Source organism: Mustela nigripes, chromosome 2 (assembly GCF_022355385.1).
Source record: "Mustela nigripes isolate SB6536 chromosome 2, MUSNIG.SB6536, whole genome shotgun sequence".
Classification (NCBI taxonomy): domain Eukaryota; kingdom Metazoa; phylum Chordata; class Mammalia; order Carnivora; family Mustelidae; genus Mustela; species Mustela nigripes.
This window is the reverse complement of record NC_081558.1, coordinates 116,037,518-116,059,407: the sequence shown is the minus strand read 5'-3', so window position 1 is coordinate 116,059,407 and position 21,890 is coordinate 116,037,518. Positions and strand designations below refer to the sequence as shown.

Here is a 21,890-nt window from a genome sequence, read left to right as displayed (position 1 = left end):
GGCCTCATAAAATGAGTTTGGAAGTTTTCCTTCCATTTCTACTTTTTTGGAACAGTTTCAGGAGAATAGGAATTAATTCTTCTTTAAATGTTTGGTGGAATTCTCCTGGAAAGCCATCTGGCCCTGGGCTTTTGTTTGTTTGGAGACTTTTGATGACTGTTTCAATCTCCTTACTGGTTATGGTTATGGTTCTGTTCAGGTTTTCTATTTCTTCCTGGTTCAGTTGTGGTAGTTTACATGTCTCTAGGAATGCATCCATTTCTTCCAGATGGTCAAATTTGTTCGTGTAGAGTTGCTCATAATATGTTCTTGTAATTGTTTCTATTTCTTTGGTGTTGGTTGTGATCTCTCCTCTTTCATTCATGATTCTATTTATTTGGGTCTTTCTCTTTTCTTTTTGATAAGTCTGGCCAGGGGTTTATCAATCTTTTATTAATTCTTTCAAAGAACCAGCTCCTAGTTTTGTTGATTTGTTCTATTGTTTTTTTGTTTCTATTTCATTGATTTCTGCTCTGATCTTTATGATTTCTCTTCTTCTGCTGGATTTAGGCTTTCTTTGTTGTTCGTTCTCCAACTCCTTTAGGTGTAGGGTTAGGTTGTGTATTTGAGACCGTTCTTGTTTTTTTTTTTTAATATTTTATTTATTTATTTGACACAGAGAGATCACAAGTAGGCAGAGAGGCAGGCAGAGAGAGAGAGAGAGAGAGGAGGAAGCAGGCTCACCGCCGAGCAGAGAGCCCAATGCGGGACTCGATCCCAGGACCCTGAGATCATGACCCGAGCCGAAGGCAGCGGCGTAACCCACTGAGCCACCCAGGCACCCCCTTTCTTGTGTTTTGAGAAAGGAATCTATCGCTATATATTTTCCTCTCAGGACTGCCTTTGCAGTGTCCCACAGATTTTGAACTGTTGCGTTTTCATTATCATTTGTTTCCATGAATTTTTTCAATTCTTCTTTAATTTCCTGGTTGACCCATTCATTCTTCAGAAGGATGCTCTTTAGCCTCCATGTATTTGGGTCCTTTCCAAATTTCCTCTTGTGATTGAGGTCTAGCTTCAGAGCATTGTGATCTGAAAATATGCAGGGAATGATCCCAATCTTTTGATACCAGTTGAGACCTGATTTGTGACCCACGATGTGCTCTATTCTGGAGAATGTTCCATATGCACTAGAGAAAAATGTGTATTGTTGCTTTGGGATGGAATGTTCTGAATATATCTGTGATATCCATCTGGTCCAGTGTGTCATTTAAGGCCTTTATTTCCTTATTGATCTTTTGCTTGGATGATCTGTCCATTTCAGTGAGGGGAGTGTTAAAGTCCCCTACTATTTTTTATTATTGTCGATGTGTTTCTTTGATTTTGTTATTAATTGGTTTATATGGTTGTTTGCTCCCATGTTAGGGACATAGATATTTAAAATTTTTAGTTCTTCTTGTTGGACAGACACTTTGAGTATGATATCGTGTCCTTCCTCATCTCTTATTATAGTCTTTGGCTTAAAATCTAATTGATCTGATATAAGGATTGCCACCCCAGCTTTCTTCTGATGTCCATTAGAATGGTAAATTGTTTTCCATCCCCTCACTTTAAATCTGGAGGTGTCTTTGGGTCTAAAATGAGTTTCTTGTAGGCAGCATACTGATGGGTTTTGTTTTGTATTTTTAATCCATTTTGATACTCTGTGTCTTTTGATTGGGGCATTTAGCCCATTTACATTCAGGGTAACTATTGAGAGATATGAATTTAGTGCCATTGTATTGCCTATAAGGTGACTATTACTGTATATTATGTCTGCTCCTTTCTGATCTACTATTTTTAGGCTCTCTCTTTGCTTAGAGGACCCCTTTCAATATTTTCTGGAGAGCTGTTTGGTGTTTGCAAGTTCTTTCAGTTTTCGTTTGTCCAGGAAGCTTTTTATCTCTCTTATTTTCAATGACAGCCTAGCTGGATATAGTATTCTTGGCTGCATGTTTTTCTCATTTAGTGCTCTGAATATATCATGCTAGTTCTTTTTGGCCTGACAGGTCTCTGTGGATAACTCCGCTGCCAATCCAATATATTTACCATTGTATGTTACAGACTTCTTGTCCCAGGCTGCTTTCAGGATTTTCTCTTTGTCACTAAGACTTGTAAATTTTACTATTAGATGATGGTGTGTGGACCTATTCTTATTGATTTTGCAGGGAGGGGTGGTTCTCTGCACCTCCTGGATTTTGATGCTTGTTCCCTTTGCCATATTAGGGAAATTCTCTGCAAGAATTCTTTCCAATATTCCTTCTGCCCCACTCTCTCTTTCTTCTTCTTCTGGGATCCCAATTATTCTAATGTTGTTTTTTCTTATGGTGTCACTTGTCTCCGAATTCTCCCCTCGTGGTCCAGTAGTTGTTTGTCTCTCTTTTGCTCAGCTTCTTTTTTCTCTGTCATTTGGTCTTCTATATCACTAATTCTCTGTTCTGCCTCATTTATCCTAGCAGTAAGAGCCTCCATTTTTTATTGCACCTCATTAATAGCTTTTTTGATTTCAACTTGGTTAGATTTTAGTTTTTTTATTTCTCCAGACAGGGTTTCTCTTATATCTTACATGCCTTTTCCAAACCCAGCCAAGAGCCTTGAGAATCATCATTCTGAACTCTAGATCTGACATATTACCAATGTCTGTATTGATTAGGTCTCTAGCCTTTAGTACTGCCTCTTACTCTTTTTTTTTTGTGGTGAGTTTTTTTTCGCCTTGTCATTTTCTCCAGATAAGAAAATATGAAGGAGCAAATAAAATACTAAAGGGCGGCAAAGACCCCAGGAAAATGTGCTTTAACCAAATCAGAAGAGACCCCAAATCATGGGGGGAAGAAAAGAGGTAAAAAGTTCAGAAAAAAAAAATTCAAAAAGAAAAAAAATAAAGAAAAAATATAAAAAAAAAATATATATATATATATATATATATTATATATTACTGGTGACTAGAACAGGGTCACCCACTTAACTTTGGGAGTATTTTGGTCTCTTAGAAGAAATTACCTCCCCAAATTTTAGAACAGGGTCTAGAACAGGGTCACCCACTTAATTTTGGGAATATTTTGGTCTCTTAGAAGAAACTACCTCAATTTTAAAAAATGAAAAACATATATAAGGGTAAACACAATAAAAGGATGGAATATGAGTATAAAGATGAAAAAAAATTTTTAATTTCTAAAAGGAGTTGATCAGATAAGTTGTTTGGGAGGATAAAGAAAAATAAAGTGTAGAGAAATTGCCCGGGCTAGAGACTAGAATAAGCCCAGTGTTAGATTTAGGATGTATTTTGATCTCTTAGAAAAAGAGATTTTTTTAGAATTTTTTAGAAGAAAATTTTTTAGAAGAAATTTTTTAGAAGAAAAAACTCTATGTGTACATAAAAAATAAAGTTAGATACAATGAAGGATAAAATATGACTATAATAATAAAGATTCAAAAAAGATAATTTTTTATGAAAGGTATTGTTAACATAAACTAGTTTTAAAACGTTTAAAGAGGAAAGGATAAAAGTTAAAAATAATTTAGCAGAAGAAAAAATATTAAATAAAAAAAATTAATTAACTTTGCAAGACTAAAGAATCATAGGGAGAAAGCCATGAATTCCATGCTTTGCTTTCTCCTCCTCTGGAATTCTGCTGTTCTCTTTGGTAAGTGAACTTGGTCTTGGTTGGATTTCTTGTTGCTATTCTGGGGGAGGGGCCTGTTGTAGTGATTCTCAAGTGTCTTTGCCAGAGGCAGAATTGCATCACCCTTACCAAGGGACAGGCTAAGTAATCCGCTAGGGTTCGCTTTCAGGAACCTGTGTTCCCTGAATGCTTTCCGGAGGACGGGAATGAAAATGGCAGCCTCCCAATCTCCAACCCAGAGGAGCCAAGAGCTCAAGGCCCCACTCCTCAGTGCACCCTTAGAGAAAAGCGCTCAATCACTCCCAATTCCCTGGCCTCCAGCCATGCTCCAAGCTCATCCAGCCTGTGACCAAGCATCTCGTTCTCTGGCACACAGCTCTGCCTGGAGTCTCTGAACCCTGCAGATCCCTGGGCTCTTCCGGGGGATCTCCCCGGATCTTGTGGGGATCCCACTCAGAGCACTGGCCTGTACCACAGATTACAGTTCAAAGTAACCTCAGATTGAGAGCTCACTCCTCGGCTCGGTTTCTGTAGCCAGGTTCTCTGCTCTAATACCTGTGAGCTCTGCAACACTCAGACACCCCTGATCCTTCCATGACCCTGCAGGACCTGTTGCAGAGAGCCACCCCCCCCCCCCCCCCGCCGCGGATTCCCTTCTCCGCCGGTCCTACCTTTCAGAAAATGGTTGATTTTCTGTTTCTAGAATTGCTGCTCTTCTTCTCTTTGATCTCCTGTTGGGTTTGTAGGTGTTCGGAATGGTTTGATAAGCTATCTAGCTGATCTCCTGCTACCTGATGTTGTCTCAGCCTGCTACTTCTCCACCATTTTGACTCCTCCCCCAAATTATATACTTTAAAAGGGTGAATTATTATATGTGAATTATATCTTGATAAACAAATAATGAGTGAATGAATTCTGACATTTTTTAATACAATTGATTTAAACTTAAAAAATTTTAAGAATAAACTATTATCAGTGACATTTAATTTAGGCAAGAAATATGCTTATTTCACTTCTTCAGGATCAAATTTAATTACTCTTCTTGGACAGAAAAAAAATCTTTCCTTCTTTATCAGAAATAAAAAATGTAGGGGCGCCTGGCTGGCTCAGTGGGTTAAAGCCTCTGCCTTCAGCTCAGGTCATGATCCCAGGGTTCTGGGATCAGGCCCCACATCAGGCTCTCGGCTCATCAGGGAGCCTGCTTCCCTTCCTCTCTCTCCATCTGCCTCTCTGCCTGCTTGTGATCTCTGTCGGTCAAATAAATAAATAAAATCTTTTAAAAAAAGAAAAAGAAATAAAAAATGTAACAACTTATACAATGAAATGCTCTACACTATTCCAATTTCCAATCCCTTCACACCATCTGTGATATGTCTGGAACCCCTCTTGCTTTCACCCAGCAGGGCTAAAATGCAGTACCCTAAAATTCCACAACATGAAGGGACATAAGAAAAAGGGACTAGAAGACAGTTCCTTAATCAAAAGAGAGATTTTATGCTTATTTTTATAGTAATTTTTCATAAATACACAAGCCAGTCTTTTTAGTTGACATACCTCATCTTTCAGCTGACTTCTGTTTGTTTCATGACGCTGATACTCCATTCTACATTTTAAAAGTTTACGATCAACAACAGAAATTCTTTTCTCATATTCTGTATTATTCCCAATCTCATTTTCCAAAAACTTGATCTTTTCTTTAACCAAATTTTCTTTTTCTCGTATTTCCTGCTTTATCCTTGTTAATGCCTAAGGTTTAAAAATATGTTAAATATATGTTTAATACAATGAACAAAAGAAAAAGGAATTTAGTTTTTATTTTTCTATATTCAGTATTCTATCAAAACTTCTTAAGACAGTATTGTCTTTAAAGAGAGCCTACTTTGGGGGCACCAGGGTGGCCCAGTTAATTAAGCATGCAACTCTTGATCTCAGCTCAGGTCTTGATCCCAGGATCTTGAGTTTGAGTCCTGCATTATGCTCCACACTGGGAATGGAGCCTACTTTAAAAAAAAAAAAAGTCTATTTTTATCTGAATAAAAACAAAGTATTAATATGTTACACTGTTACACATCAGTATCTATAAGGTCTTTTTTTTTTTTAAAGATCTTGTTTTCTTAACTGGTACTTTGCTGAAGAGAAAAATGTAAAGCTTTCATGAACAAAAGGTAATATTCTAAAAAATATAACACTTGAATATTTTTACATAGAAAGTTGAATTTCAATTATTTTATTATAGTAATATATCACAGGACCAGTTTTTTTTTTCATCTTTTGAGAATAATATTTTAGTTATTTGTTTCAATAAGAATGTCTTCACTGAGGGGTTTTGCTGGTCCTGGAGATACAAAATAAATAGAATATACAAGGTAGTAACTGAGACATGGACAAAGCACCATGGGAAAAAGAGATGATGAAGTCTACCAATGAGGAATTATTAAAAGGCATTACTTAAGAAGCTTCTTTTAAGTTAGGCCTAAAAAGATTAATAGAGATGCATAAATAATGTGGTGAAAGTATAGGGAGGGCAGGGACGGAATGGGGATGTATCAGGAAGGGGTGGGTACATATGAAAGGAATGAGGCTGGAAAGGTAGAATTAGGGTCCAATTGTGAAAAAATTCAATTTTTTAAACTGCCATGTATAAGAGGTTCAATTTTTAAGTAGTATGGAACAAAGAAGATTCTAGAGCTGAGGAATAAAAAGCTCACGTGGTTTTTACAAGTGATGTTGATGGCAACATGTTAAAGGAATTGGAGGAAGAAGTAAAATTTACTCTAAAATGTAATTCCAAAATGAGGTCCCACCAAACATTTAATCCCAGAAAATTAGGTTGAGGGAGGGTATATGTTCTAAAATTAGTAACTTTTAGGAATGCTGCCTCTAGGGCCCCACGGTGGCTCAGTCAGTTAAGCATCTGCCTTCAGCTGGGGTCATGATCCTGGGGTCCAGGGATTGGGTTCCCTATAGGGCTTCCTGCTCAGTGGGGAGTCTACTTCTCCCTCTCCCTCTGCTGCTGCTGCTGCTGCTCTCTCTCTCTGTCAAATAAATAAATAAAATCTTAAAAAAAGAAATGCTGCATGTAATACTGTACATATTGGCATATTAAATGGATATATATGTCTGTAATGTACTACATTTTTTTAAAGATTTTATTTATTTGCGAGAAAGAGAGCATGAGCAGGGGAGTGGGGTAGGGCAGAGGGAGAAGAAATGGGGAATGGGGTATGGCATTGGGGGAGTAGAATAGGGCAAAGGTCAGAGGGAAAGGGAAAAGCAGGCTCCCCCCTGAGCAGGGAGCGCAACTTGGCGCTTGATCCCTGGCTCCCCAAACTGAAGGCAGAAGCTTAACTGATTGAGCCACCCAGGTGCCCCTGCAAAGCATTACATTTAAAAATCCAAATCCAAAGCAACTTGGACAACCATGTGTATGTCAGAGCATTGATTTACTGCACTAAAATTATCCACTGACTTTCTCTTGTTTCACATTTCAAAGGGGCAGGATCTAGTCTTCATAATTATAATGCCATAAGTAAATAATCTTCATAAAATCACATATCTAAGTGCAAAGAGTCAGCCTTGAAAAACATTTACCAAAACTATCGAACCCTACTAAAAAAGTGATTTTTAAATAATGTGAGTTACATTTGAAATGAATACGTTAAATACAAAAGAGAATACCACAGTTGAACATTGCAAGGACCAAACAAGTATTTTACCAAGGCACCGTTATCAATGTCTCGATCTCTCTTCTGCATCTGCTCTATTGTGTTCTCCCACTGTTTAATGAGTTCTTGTCTTTCATTATGAATCTTACGAAAATCTTGTGCCGCTTTATCCAATTCTAACTGTCAGAGAGCAAATAAGATTTTTGTGAATTTAAGCGCTTTAGTATATATCCCTTCAATAATTAAGAAATAAGGTATTTCTTAATTGTCTTATTTCTTAATACTTAATTAGAAATAAACTAACCTGTGCACTCAGAGTCTCTGTAAGTTCATTGTCAAGTACCTTTCTTCTCTGATGACATTCCAAAGTCAGTCTTTCTAATTGCAGGGTCAATGCCTATAATGTAGTTGCATGTAAAAATATTCATAATTATCATTTAACTTAAAAGCTATTAGTATATCTCACATTAAGTACTATTATATTATAGATACACACTTATTTGCTATCTAAAACAACTATACATTGTCTTTTCACCCCAAAGGGCGCAATAAAAACTCAATTATTTCTAAAAAGACTTTTAATACATTTTAAAGTTAGAAAAAATTAAACAATAATTCGCCATTTAAAATTATTTGAAATAATGTATTTGGTATTAAATCTATAGAAAATAGCATGTTTCATAATATTAACATATAACACATTGAATTACAAGTAGATTTTAAGTAATGTTATAATAATATATTAAATAATACTATAGCCTCAAATCAGCAAACACTGTATATTACATTCAAACTATTATTTAGACAAAAAAGTTAAATTATTTATACAAAATTCTAATATAAAACTTTCTTCTCTGAAATGTTTTCATTTCAAAATACTTTTGAAAACTCTTCTCAGTCAGGATTCTTAAGCTAGAGTCTGTGGATCCCTAAATGGTTAGAGGATTTCAGAGGATCTATAAAACTTTCAGCAAAATTTTATGAGTATTTAAGTATACTCACTTTTCTAAAGAGAGGATCCTTGGTTTTATGAGACTGTCAAAGGGGTCTCTGACCAAAAAAAGTTCAAGAACTATGGCATTCAAATTACAAATCTAATTTAGGTAAAAAGGTTCACATACTACAGATTTAGAGAAAACCTAAGATTACAATTTATAATTTCTCACCCTAATTTTATTATCATCTTGTTGTGCATACTTCTGAAGAGTGAGGGCATCATTATCTTTATGAGCTGATTCTTCTAACCAGGCTTCCAATGCTTGCTGGTCCCAGTTCATCTGACATTTCAAACCATCCAATTTTTGAGTAGTTTTAAATATGTTGTTCTAATTTCCAAAGAAAGGGGGCAGGAAGAGATTACAAAATATTATTTACTACACAAACTAAACTAAAACATAATATTACATATTACAGAACATATAAAAAGGAAGAAGTAATCCTGTCCCTTTCCCAACTTCCATGCACATCTTATTATATAACTATCATACTTGTATTTAATTCTTCAGTTGTAAAATAGAGAGGAAATGATTATACAAAATTGAGAATAGTAGTTGAGTCAAAGACGGCTTAAGAAGGCTTTAGGGAAAGTCTCCCAGAGCAATCTCTAATATTAGTCACTCCGCCAAATCCACCCCATGTGGATATATGATCTTAGTAAAAATAATGTACTTGATATGCTAACTCAAGCCCAAGTCAAGTCCCCTTCAGCTCCACTTCCAATCAGATTCTTCCCTCTAAGAGATGTCTCCTATGGAAATTTTGTATACTTCTAATTGAAATAAATATAGTTGTTAAGAAGATAAAAATATTTCTGTAAATGAATCAGTCAGTCAGAGAAAGACAAATACCACTCATACGTGGAATTTAAGAAACAAAACAGATGAACATAGGGGATGGGAAGGAAAAATAAAATTAGATGAAAACTGAGAGGGAGGCAAACCATAAGAGACATTGAATTCTAGGAAACAAACTAAGTTTGCTGGAGGGGAGGTGGGTAGAGGGAAAGGATAATTGGGTGATGGACATTAAGGAGGGCACTTGATGTAATGAGTCCTGGGTGTTATATGCAACTGATGAATCACTAAATTCTACCTCTAAAACTAATAAAAAAAATTTCTGGAAATGCATTCATTTAACAAATCTACAGTCAGAAAACAGATCAATATGCAAATAAATACAAATTAATATAATAAAATATGTATGTATATGTATACATATGCATACACATGTACATTTCTACATGTATATGCACATGTAAAGAGAATTGAATTTGTTTGTTTTGTTTTGTTTTGTTTTTTGAGAACTGAATTTGGATAGATCTCCCAAATCAGGCAACTAAAACAAAGGAAAAGATAAAAAGAGGTTACAGTAGTTTATTGTTAGAATTACAGGCTAATAAATTAATATAAAAGGTAAAAATTTTGAATGAAAAATGAAACTCAATATTAAAAATAATTTTTTATTGTGGCCTTTTAAAAATATATGAATGAATTATACCTAGTAACATATGATACTTATGAATAAATTATGCCTAGTATCACACAATAGACAGCCAGTATGGTACTCTGCACATGGTGGCTCAATGACTGTTTGGTAAATGTATAGTGGGAAAATAAATATAATATCCCATCATTTCATTCAAATGACAATGCTGTATGCTTTTCATTGTCCAAAAAACAATGTAAGTAAATGTCGGGAAACTAAAGAATGCCTTTACTATACAGAAAAAAAAATCAGTGTTTGATTGGTAAGGGAAGAAAGAACAATAGCACAAAATTTTAAGTAACATTTCAATACACACTTCCTTATCACTTTTCTTTTCCCGTATTGAAGCCATTTCATTTTCCAGTCGTTGGATTTCATCCTTCACTCGTCCCAGTTCTCTTTCAGCAATGATCTTAAAATGTTCTTCACTTTCAATCTCATGCTCCCTCGCTTTACAAAGAGACTACAAAATAATTTGCAAGATAGAAAGACTTTTTAATTTTTAGTATTATAGAATATTTATAATAATCCATTAGCCCCCCAAAAAAGTTCACACAAAATACTTAGATTAAGTATTATTAATTCCACTTCTCTGAAACCTAAATAATGTTAGACTTTATGATTCAATGTATTTGTGTTGCGTACTAGTTATAAGAAAGTCAGTTCATGGAATGACCTAGGAGAAAATATTGTTGTCAGCAATTTTCAGATATTATGTTGGTCTAGGGAAATTGAAGAAAACCAAAGTTTATAATGGTAAGACATAAAAATGCTTGGGAAATGGGATGTTTCCATAGACTGATTACATATTCTAATTAAGAGATAATTTATAAATGACTATATAAACACTGATGGTTATAAATAGTTCCCAAAACATATTAATAAACCATCAATGCCTTTGTGTAGTTTTACTTAACAAAATAGTATTTGTTGACTGTTGAGTTTGGAGTGCTTCGAAGTTATCACCATCAGTATTATTTTTAATTATTAGAGCTCTTAGTGCTATAGGAAGTTTATTGTCTTTTGTGTCTATTATCTGATTTAATTAAGGTTTGACTATAATGAAATATACCTACAGAGAATCTCTAACTTTCAAATCCCCAACTCAGTGATTTAATAACTTTAAGAAAAGATGTTCCAGTTTAATTACTCAATCATATTAAGATTCAAAAATTTGAAGTGTTGCTTTTAAAGTTCATTAAATTTTTAGTTTCCTAATAAGACTTATACACAATTAAGTGGTTACTTATCTGTATGAATTATAAATAGGTATTAAAAGCATACTTTGTTCAATTTAAAGAATTACATATCTTTCAAAAAAAGGTAGAATGCATTTTTTTAAAAATAGTTTGAAATGGAAGTTAGTAAACTCGTCAGTGCTGATTTGCTGGGCATCATCAGGGAATGATGTTCTACACATGAACAGACTATCTATAAAACAGAAGCTTACTTAACTAATCATCTTAAGTTTTAAGTTTATTATTTGTAATAATATTTCTAAAATGGATTATACTTTCTCTGGTTATCTTAAATAATACCCTAAATACAATTTAACTCTTCCATTATCGCAAAATCCTAAAATACTGTGGTGCCCTAAGGGCTACTGAAGTGTGTGAACTATTTGCCTCTACTCAAAATGGCCCAGCAGGTTCCACTGAAAAAGTGAAAAGAAGGTGGAAATGTTATCACATGTTATATTAGGTCTATTTTGGCTTAAAATCACTGATCACTAAACCCTTCTCATATAATCTGGTAACTAAATATTATAATATACTGTTTGAATGATTTCTTCTTTCAAATATATTAGTTATTCCTGAACTTGGTAGCAGCAGTGAGTTCCTCAATGCCTTTTTTTCCTACCTATTTTCAGGTTCAAGGTTATGTTGACAATAGTTTAGCTATGCTAAAGTTTCCTGTTGGATCCCTAAAATAAAATCACAGGTGTAAATGCAACGTGAAATGTTCCATGACTACATATGGCACAATCAACATTATATTGGGATAACTGTACCTGTGTAAATGAAAATTCTTGCTTAACATTTTTGAAGTGAGAAGTCATAGCATTAATTCGATCTTCATAGTCACGTAGCTGGTCTTGCAAGCTCGACCTTTCCTCTTGCAGCTTTGACAACTGTAAATAATATGTGTAGTAATTTAGAGATTACTATGGGAAAATTAGCATTATATTAAGACAATAGAAATCTCTCAGATTTCTCAGAAATCTCTCAGGGACCATTGCTAAGATGCAATTTTCACACAGCAGTACTTAAAGGGAAAAAATGAGATTTTATTCTGTAATTAAACCGCAAGATCTCTAGAACAAACAAGAGCATAATAACAGACATAACAATAACACAAAACATGAACCATAAATTTGAGTAGTGGGACACCAAGTATAATAGCTCCTCCTGAACTCCTACACAAAACCAACAGATTTAGGGTAAGCCATATAGAACAGAAAAACTAACTCTCATGTCCTTAAACCCTATTTTTTTTTTAAAGATTTAATTTATTTGACAGAGAGAGATCACAAGTAGGCAGGCAGAGAGAGAAGGGGAACCAGGCTCCCCAGTGAGCAGAGAGCCTGATGTGGGGCTCAATCCCAGGACCCTGAGACCATGACCTGAGCCTAAGGCAGAGGTTTAACCCACTGAGCCCTCCAGGCACCCAGACTCTATTTCTTAATGTATTTTATGTGTCATTGAATTAGAACACTGAGTAGAAACAAAACAATGCAAATGTATAACAAACCAACAAAAAAACCCTTTAATTACAAGATAAATTCTCAGGACAATTAGAATATATCAACCCTCAAAGCAATATAAAAGCTCAACAAAACAAAAATATCCTTTCCTATACTCTTGATCTGCGGTTCCCAAAGTTGGGGCTACAACCCAGGAGGTATACAACAAAATCCACTAAAGTACAAATGACAATATTTGAATTTTTAAATAAGGAAGAAAGAAGATAAATACTAATGTACTCTATGCTATATCCTGTATTTTATTGAACATACTAAGTAATATTAAATGTATTTTTTTATTTTTTATTTCATTAATTTGTTTTACTTTTAATTCTACTTTGTTGTTGTTTTTAAGATTTTATTTATTTGACAGAGATAGAGAGATCACAAGTAGCACAGAGAGGCAGGCAGAGAGAGGGGGAAGCAGGCTACCTGCTGAGCAGAGAGCCCGATGAGAGGTTCGATCCCAGGACTCTGAGATCATGACCTGAGCTAAAGGCAGAGGCTTAAGCCACTGAGCCACCCAGGCTACCCTGTTGTTCTTTTTTAAATTTTTAAGAGCAATTGATGTGACTTTTTGTCACATCAATTACTATGGACTAAATGTTTATGTCACCCACAACTTCATATATTGAGGTCTTTACCCACATGTGGTGGTATCTGGAGGTGGGCCTTTGACAGGTAAACAGGTTTAAACTAGGACCTGAAGGTAGGACCCTCATGATGGAATTAATGTCCTTATAAGAAGACGAAAGACCAGAGAGCTTCCTTTCTCTCTGCCATGTGAACAAAGGGAGAAGGCAGTCAGGTGCAAACCAAGAAGAGGGCTCTCACTAGACCCCAACCATACTGCGATCCTGATCTCAACTTCTAGTCTTTCAGAACCTTGAAAAATAAATGTCTGTTTTTTAAGTGACTCAGTCTATGGTATTTTGTTATAGCAATCCAAGCCAACTAAGGCACTGATTTAAAAATGATGGCATTTATCGGCTCAGTCCTGGGATTGAGCCCCACATCGGGCTCCCTGCTCCGTGGAGAGTCTGCTTCTCCATCTGCCTCACCTTGCTGTTCTACTTGTGCCCTCCCTCCCTCCCTCTCTCTCTCTCTCTCTCTGTCAAATAAATAAATAAAATCTTTAAAAAAAATAAAATAAAAACAAAGTCATGTAAGCCTGTAAATTTTCTCTCAGTAAGATTTTTGTTATTTCTAATGAACATAGGTGTTAATCACTCTTTTTATTGTTTTCTAAAAGCTGACTTTTTCCCTATCAATTTCTCTATAATAGAAGTGCTATCCAGGAATATATATCTGAGAAATTGGCCTAATGATTTAAGATGGATGTCTTAGCTCAGGCTGCCATAATAAAATATCATAGACTGAGTGGCTTAAAGATCAGAAATTTATTTCTCACAGTTCTGGGGGCTGGGAAGTCCAGGACTGAGGTGATAGCTAGCCAATTTGGTTCTGTTGAAATCTCTCTTCCTGACACAGTGCCTTCTAGCTGCATACTCAAATGGTGGAGACAGAGTGTGTTCTGGTCTCTCTTCTGCTTCATATAAAGATACTAATCGCATCATGGGAGCCACGTTCTTATGACCTCATCTAAGCCTAATTACCTCCCAAAGACCCCACTCCAAATAACATTACATTGGAGATTAGGGCTTCAATATATGAAGTGGGGGAGAATCAGTCCATAACAATGGAGGATAATTTTAAAAATTATTTATTACAAATGCTGTTGGCTTATGATTAGAGGATGTGGCCTATAAAATTCCTACCACTCAGGCATCTGGATGGCTCAGTTGGTTTTGTGACTGCCTTCAGCTCAGGTCTGATCCTGGAGGCCCAAGATCAAGTCCCACATTGCACTGGGCTCCCTGCTCAGCAGGGAGTCTGTTTCTCCCTCTCACCCTCCCCCACTCATGCTCTCTCTCTCATTCTCTCTCTCTCAAATAAATAAAATCCTTAAAAAAAAAAATTCCTGTCACTCATTTCTTTAATTGTGGCAAAATACCCATAACCTACTTTTTATCATTTTAACTGTTTTTCAGTGTGCCTTAAGAGTGGCATTAAGTACATTCATGTGTTGTGCAAACACTGCCACCACCCACCTGAAAATTTTCATCTTCCCAAACTGAAACTCTTTGCCCATTAAACCCTAACTCTTTATTCCCCCTCCCCCCAACCCCTGGAAATCGTCATTCTACTTGTTATCTTTTTGAATTTGATTACTCTAGGTATGTCACGTAAGTAGAACCACACAGTATTTTACATGCACCTTATTTCACTTCATATAGTGTCTTTAAGGTTTATCATTCACTTTTAATGTATTAAGGATTTTGTCCTTGTACAGTAAATGATCCACCTTTGTAAATGTTTTACTGACATGTTCTTTAAAGTATTTATTTGGGGTGCCTGGGTGGCTCAGTCAATAAGTGTCTGCCTTTAGCTCAGGTCATGATCCCAGGGTCCTGGGATGGAGCCCCGCATCAGGTTCCCTGCTCAACAGGAAGCCTGCTTCTCCCTCACCCACTCCCCCCCTTGTGTGCCCTCTCTTGCTGTGTTTCCCTCTGTCAAATAAATAAAATCTTTTTTAAAAAATAAAGTGCTTATTTAAGGGATATAATGCTCTCTGTTTTCATTTTTATTGTATTATTCATAACTTTATATCCTTATTTTTACCTATTAGAATTGTCCAATTCTGAGGAGGTCAATATTGAAGTATCCTACTATTTTTTTGTCAAAGTCTACTTGTATTTATAACATCTTTCACTTTTATGTACTTAGTTATTATGTTGTTTGGTGCATACAGCTTTATGACTTTTTTCATCAGTTTTAACTTTTATGATTGCATAATGAACCCAGAGCAAAAGCATCTGCTTTTTAAATGAAAGCATAACAATTCACTCTCCACGAGCTGATAATTCCTTCCCTACAGAATTCCCAGACAATATTTTTTGTTTCTAAATACAAAAGGTCATGCAAGGACCACCAGATATTTACTGAAAACTTATATCATGTGAGGGATATCAAGATAAACAAAAAGATCCCAGAGGAAACATAATTCAAGGCACAAAGAAGAATTAATCACACACACATGCACACACACACACACACACACACACACTCAGCCAGACTGTAAATGATATTGTACTTTGAAAACAAGACCACATACTACAAAAAAAACAACCAGCAAATAACCTGAAAATTAAAAATATGGTTGACAGGGTTGCCAAAATAAAAACTATAATGTAAAAATGAAACAAAACCCTAAAAGCTTCCAGAGATTAAAATTATAAACTATGAAGGAATGGAAATCATTCTAATATCAGATTAACCAACCAACATCGCTACTGGAAGATAACACTTTCCAAATTCTGTGCAAAAAAATATTTTTAACCTAGAATATCCTATCTAGCCAAAACCATCAAATGTGAGATTAAATAAAAAACATCTTCAGATTCAGAGTGTTCCTCCTATACACCCTTCTCAGGGACACAAAAGAAAGTATTTCATTATTTTAAAAAAAAAATAATAATAAAGGAAATAACCCAAGAAAGAAGATATGTGATCTAGAAAATAGAGCATCAACCCAGTAAAGGAATAAAGGAAATTCTCAAGTTAACAGTTGGAAAATAGGCCCAGGAAAGAATAGTCCATATTACAAAACATAGTACTCTAGAAGGAAGAAGTAGAGGGAGAAAAAAGATCTGATACTATGATTTAAATATAAAGTTAATGCAGTCAATGCAAGAAATCAACTGGCAACCAAGGATGCAAGGAATCAAAAGCACAGTACTACAGACCCTTCTTGAAACAACTATTTGAAGATAGAACCTAACCAGTCAAAAGATGAATTAAAGTGAAAAGTCCATGAAGAGGTAAACTGAATAAAACTGGCTGCATTAAGGATCATCAAATCAGTTTACATATTACACTAAGACTAAACACTTGTAGCAAATTAAGGACATTGAGCAGAATGAAAAAATAAACCTTGATAATATAAAAATAATAAAACAGCTATTTTTTAATGGGGTAAAAGATCATGGAAAGAAGTATGAGAGCTAATTTCTTTGTTTTAAAAATGATAAATGAAATGAAATGGTAAATTTCTCATAAAATTCTCATATTAAAAATGAGAAATGAAAATCAGGGAGTCAACCCTTATTGTCAACAAATGAAGCAAAGCGTTTTTTCAAACAGTAATTTAACCATTTCATTTATTTTCTTATATAGCTTTTCCTAATGTTAAGAAAATTTTTTACCAATTACTATTTGTTGTAATCAAGTAATATATACCTAAAATTCAACAATCCCCTTATTTTTGTCTCTTAAAACAAGTAAAATTAAATTAATATTTTTATTAAATAAAAATTGTTATGTTAAAAACAGTACACATAGTAGGATTCCATTCTTACAATACTTCTGTTTGTCTTTTCAATCCATGTATCTATAGACCACGATATCTAGAATATTTGTTTAATGTCTTAATAGTCACACTTCTATAGTCAACAATAGGTATTTTAAAGAGGGAATACTCCATTTTTTATTTTATGCACTTCTGTTATACGTGAATGGCTTAAACTTACCAGAGTTGCTTTTTTAATGCCATTGTTTATCCAGGTGAAGCAATTAAGACCCTCACTCTTCTTTTATTTCTCTGTGATATTTTTAAAATACCTAATATAATTAACTGTATATAAAATCATGAGACAAATATTATGGTAATAATACCAAAAACTAATATCTGAAAGTTTAATGTACATTAATGTCCTTAGAACTGTATTACAATCCCGTGAAACATTTATTTCCAGTTTACAGAAGAAGAAACAGGCTAGTAATTAAGATCTGAACAGGCTAGTAATTAAGATCTGAACCCATGGCTGGATTCTTCTTATATTATTACTCTTCAGTACTCAGTGCTAAATCTGTTATATTCCCTAATGTTGTTCTTCACTAAAACAAAAAACTGCAGCCAACTAAGTTAGACATAAGTAAAAAAGTCAGAATATTTTGAAAAAAAAAATCTTCAAAAACAGTGAAGGATTTTCATTTTCATTTTTCAGAGGAAAGAAAACTCTTCCATTCTATAACATAAACATCATCTGTTCTTGGACCCTCTTCTACACAACACATTGCCATGTGATGGAACTTTAGGCTGACTGTTAAAGGTTTTTAAAAGTTTTCTGAGCTGGCTGCAATTTTTTTTTTTAAGACTTTATTTATTTATTTGCCAGAGAGAGGGGGGAAAGAGAACACACAAGCAGGGGGAGTGGCAGGTAGAGGGAGAAGCAAGCTCCCCGAAGACAAAATCCCAGGGACGGGGCGGGGGGGGGGGGGGGGGGGGGGGCGGGGGGTCATGACCTGGGCTGAAGGCAGATGCTTAATTGACTGAGCCACCCTGGTGTCCCCGGATGCAATTTTATTTTTAACAACTATTATGCATTGGTTGCAAGCTGGCATAAAATATTCTTTACAACGTAAAATATTTTATATCACTCTGTGACAACATTCTCAGTTGGAAAAGCTGCAAATTGTACATTTTACATTTTTACTAGACGTTCCTCTTGAAAACATTTCTCCGAGTCACTTTCAACTTCCAACGTCATAGGCAGAAACTCAAAAAGAAACGTCAACCAGAACGTGTTTTGTTTATAAACATCCGTCAACAACTGTTGCTGCAAAAACCTCAGAAGTCCCTTTGCAAGGCGTGCTTAATTCTGAGGAAGGAAAAAGTGGACGTGGGGACCAGCCTTTCCTCTCCTGCCCAGGAGGCGGGAAGTGCGTACACGGAGCTGGAGAGGAGGAGAGAGTAACGACTTAGGCTTTATAGTCCTGAATATCAATTATTGTATCAATTTACGTTTTGTAAGCTTAGCAAGTTCCGAAAAGGGCGGGCAGGTGAGAGAGAAAGATGATGAGGCTGAGAGTCCGGCAGTGAAGAGATGAAACTGGGGAAGAAGATGGGAGGAACAAAAGAGTTGGGGTATTCCTGCCAACCAGAAAACTTCCCCCTTTTACCCCGCCTTCTTCACCTGATCCTTACCTGATCTTCCAGTATCTTGTTCTCCTCATTTGCCACCGGGATAGCAAACCCATCGTCCCAGTGCAGCTCCGCCAAGAATTCGCTACTCATGGTGGCAAGCCGATAGGGGACCTCCGACAGGCTGCGGAAGAAAGATCCGTCCTCCCGTACAGCCGAGGAGCCCGGCGCCAGCGGTCCCCGACCCCAGCAAAGCTCCCAGGCAATCACCGCCGCAGCCCTAGCAACCGTCCCGCGCCCTTAGTTACCAAACAGGAAGTGCTCAAACCGCAAGGCAAAACTTCCGGCGGAGAGCTGGGTCCCTAGACCTTGAGCCGCTTTTTCTTTTCGAGCTCCTCTGGAACCTTACTCCAGAGGTTCGCTGGGGTTGCCAGGCACCAGCATAAGTCTGCCTCCAACTGCGGCCTGGTGTCCTCTCCCCAGGCACTCCCGGAGGGTGTAAAGTCGGTGGCGCCTGCAGTCTCTAGGCTACACAGGGTATGGGAATGGCGTTGCGCTACGCAACCGCCGGATCGCAAGCAGAGGAGAGCTAAGGAAAACAATAAACCAGACTTCTTCTTCTTCTTCTCCTTTATTATTTGAGAGAGAGAACGAGAGAGTGAGAGCATGTAAGGAGAGAGTTCAGCAGGAGAAGCAGACTCCCTGACAAGCAGGGAGCGCATGTGGGACTAGATCCCAGTACTCCCGGATCATGACCTGAGCTGAAGGCAGACGCTTAACGATGGAGCCACCCAGGTGCCCCTTCAGTTCTTCCTAATCTCGAAAAAGGAAACAGCCCACATAATCATGAAGGCATTATTCCGCTGAGGGGGCGCCCCCATTAGACTGGCAAGCACTTCGCCAATTCGGTAATTTGAATTACCAGCTTGGCACTGGTAGACATTTGAGTTTACAGCCTCTGTTCTACAGCATCTCAGAAATGGAAAGAATAAAACGATCAACTAATCTAATCCTTTCATTTTCCAGATTTAAAAAACTGAGGCTAAGGTGAAGCGATTAAAATCAGCAGGACCTAAACGAGGATGGAGATATACTACAAACTATGCTGTCTGCAATGAGAGATGTTCTTGGCTGAAATACCTCTACTATGGCATCAGGAGCTTAAATTAATTTTGCTTATCCAATAAGTAACTGTCGCCTCTTTTGCCCTTTTGAATTATTTTACCATTATGTTGTTACACTTTTTATTATAAAAAGTTTAAATATAAAAAAGTAAGGAGGGCGACAGGTGGGAAAAAAGAATAGAGCAGGGTATAATGAATGCCCACATACTCATTATCTTGATTTAACATATTTTGCCACATTCACTTTATCTGTATTTTTTGCTGAAGCATTTTAAAATCTCAAACATCATGACATTTCATCCCTAACTACTTGACCATGCATCATGGTTTAACATTCAATGTTTAACATTCAATGTTTTCTAACAAATACAGTATAATTATCACATCTATCAAAATTAACAATATCAAAATTCTTGAATATCATTTAATAACCATTTCATGTTTATATTTCATCAGTTGTCCTGAAAGTGTCTTTTTAACATTGGTTTATTACTATATTTTTGAAATCTTATAGTTTTGTTTCCTCGTGTTTACATGGTTTTCCATATATTTAAATCTTACGGACTATTTCTCCAGTCTAAAGACTAGAATTAGCTTTTTGTATTTTTAAAAGGATTTACCTTTTATCTTCTATCTTTAGAAACATTTTATACATATGGCATACTTTACAGATGTATTAAATGCAACATATGTGGCATATGTTACTTCACTGAATGACATTACTCAGATGCAATAAAATTTCATTATTCTTAGAAACAACTTTCATGAGTTTGACCATACATAGTATATTCCATGCATCAAAGTGTAATGAACACATTCCTTCACTGAAATACTGTGCTTATCTATATATACAACTATCATTTTTAGAAAGAATTTTTATATGTGTGCCTTATGGAATATATTAAATGCAGTACAGTATGGTAAACATCATTCACTGTAAACAACACTGTACTTACATATACAACAATCTTAGAAATATCTTCTATAGGTAGTAGAATTAGCACAGCATTTTATTTCTCACTTCTGCAATGCCTAAATTCCCAAGGTGGTGGAAGAGAAAGGCAGCTAGTAGGGGGTATTTCAACCTGTGTGGAATAATGGAAATTGAGAGTTTAAATAATCTTATAAAAGATTATCTTTAATTTTATAATAGTTTAGTCATCCCTACTAATGAAAATGTTAGTATTCAGCACATATTAAGATGGCATATAGTTATTTATACTGGAGATTTGTCACAGCAATAGTGCTTCCTAAAATTATTAGTTTGTTCTGTACATATGTTTTAAACATTCTTTTTCTAATTCCTCATCCCCATTACTAATGTGAATACTGAGGCAGCTGTCTCAGCCTGTGCCAGTCTGTTGATCCACCCCTCTCAGTGTTAGCAGGAGCTGCCAAACACATGACTGCAGCTGTCTTTGCTGTTTACTTCTGTAGGCCCCAAGGACATAAGAAGTCTGGCAGACAAATCCATGCAAAAAGTCCCATTTCCCCCCTCAAGGATTCTATTTCTTGAGTTTCAGGAATTTCCTTTCCAGACTCTAAGTGATTTAATATTCAGCCTGCCTTCAAGGAGGGAGATTACACTTTATCTCCTAAAAGGAGAGTACCTACATATATTATTTGAAAATTTTTCATAGTAAGATTATCTCTTCTCCATTTATTTATTCAATTATTAATTTATAGCACTATGGCCTGATATATACTTCATACTTCGGATTCCAAACTACGCTGTTTTGTTGCTCCATTTGCTCCAGCTTTAGCCATTGGCCCCTGTCTCTTTGACATGCCTTCATCTTTTTGAGCAATGCCTTACTTTCTGGCACTGCAAAACACCCCAGGACCATCTTGGTATTTTTCCTTAACCAGCCTAAGAATTAGCCATTTCTCCAAGGAGGCCTAGTTCCTTTTGGAGGAGAACGGTTTTTAGAAACCAAGACCTGGGCTCTAGGTATGTTTGCTGCTATGGGGTTGTCATTATTTCTGGGCCCTCTCAGCAGACAGAATTAGATAACATCTGTATGTACATTAGCCCAAGAATTCATACATATCTGTAATTGTCTTTGTATCCATCTACCTATATAAACTAAACATTAGTACCTACTGATGTCTCTGCCTCCAATCTAGTGCCACAGAGTTCATTCTAGCCTGCCTTTCTTATTTGAAACTTCCCTTCAGACAGTAAGAAACTCTGCTCCCACTATTCATCACCCATTTACTTATTTCTTCAACCTCAATATATATTTAAAC

The 21,890-nt window shown here is 35.9% G+C and overlaps 1 protein-coding gene across 1 annotated transcript in view; it reads right to left on the bottom strand.

Moving 5' to 3' along the window:
• Window positions 1-18,793, bottom strand: part of CCDC39 (coiled-coil domain containing 39) — a 52,611-nt gene extending 33,818 nt beyond the window's left edge. The window contains exons 1-7 of the mRNA XM_059388048.1: window positions 18,580-18,793; window positions 11,802-11,921; window positions 10,107-10,253; window positions 8,473-8,631; window positions 7,611-7,703; window positions 7,358-7,486; window positions 5,196-5,387 (exon numbers count right to left, since the gene is read on the bottom strand). Of these exons, the coding sequence (XP_059244031.1) occupies window positions 5,196-5,387; window positions 7,358-7,486; window positions 7,611-7,703; window positions 8,473-8,631; window positions 10,107-10,253; window positions 11,802-11,921; window positions 18,580-18,669 (930 nt within the window). The 5' untranslated portion in view covers window positions 18,670-18,793. The remainder of the gene's footprint in view (window positions 1-5,195; window positions 5,388-7,357; window positions 7,487-7,610; window positions 7,704-8,472; window positions 8,632-10,106; window positions 10,254-11,801; window positions 11,922-18,579) is intronic.
• Between the last annotated feature and the right edge of the window lie 3,097 nt (window positions 18,794-21,890).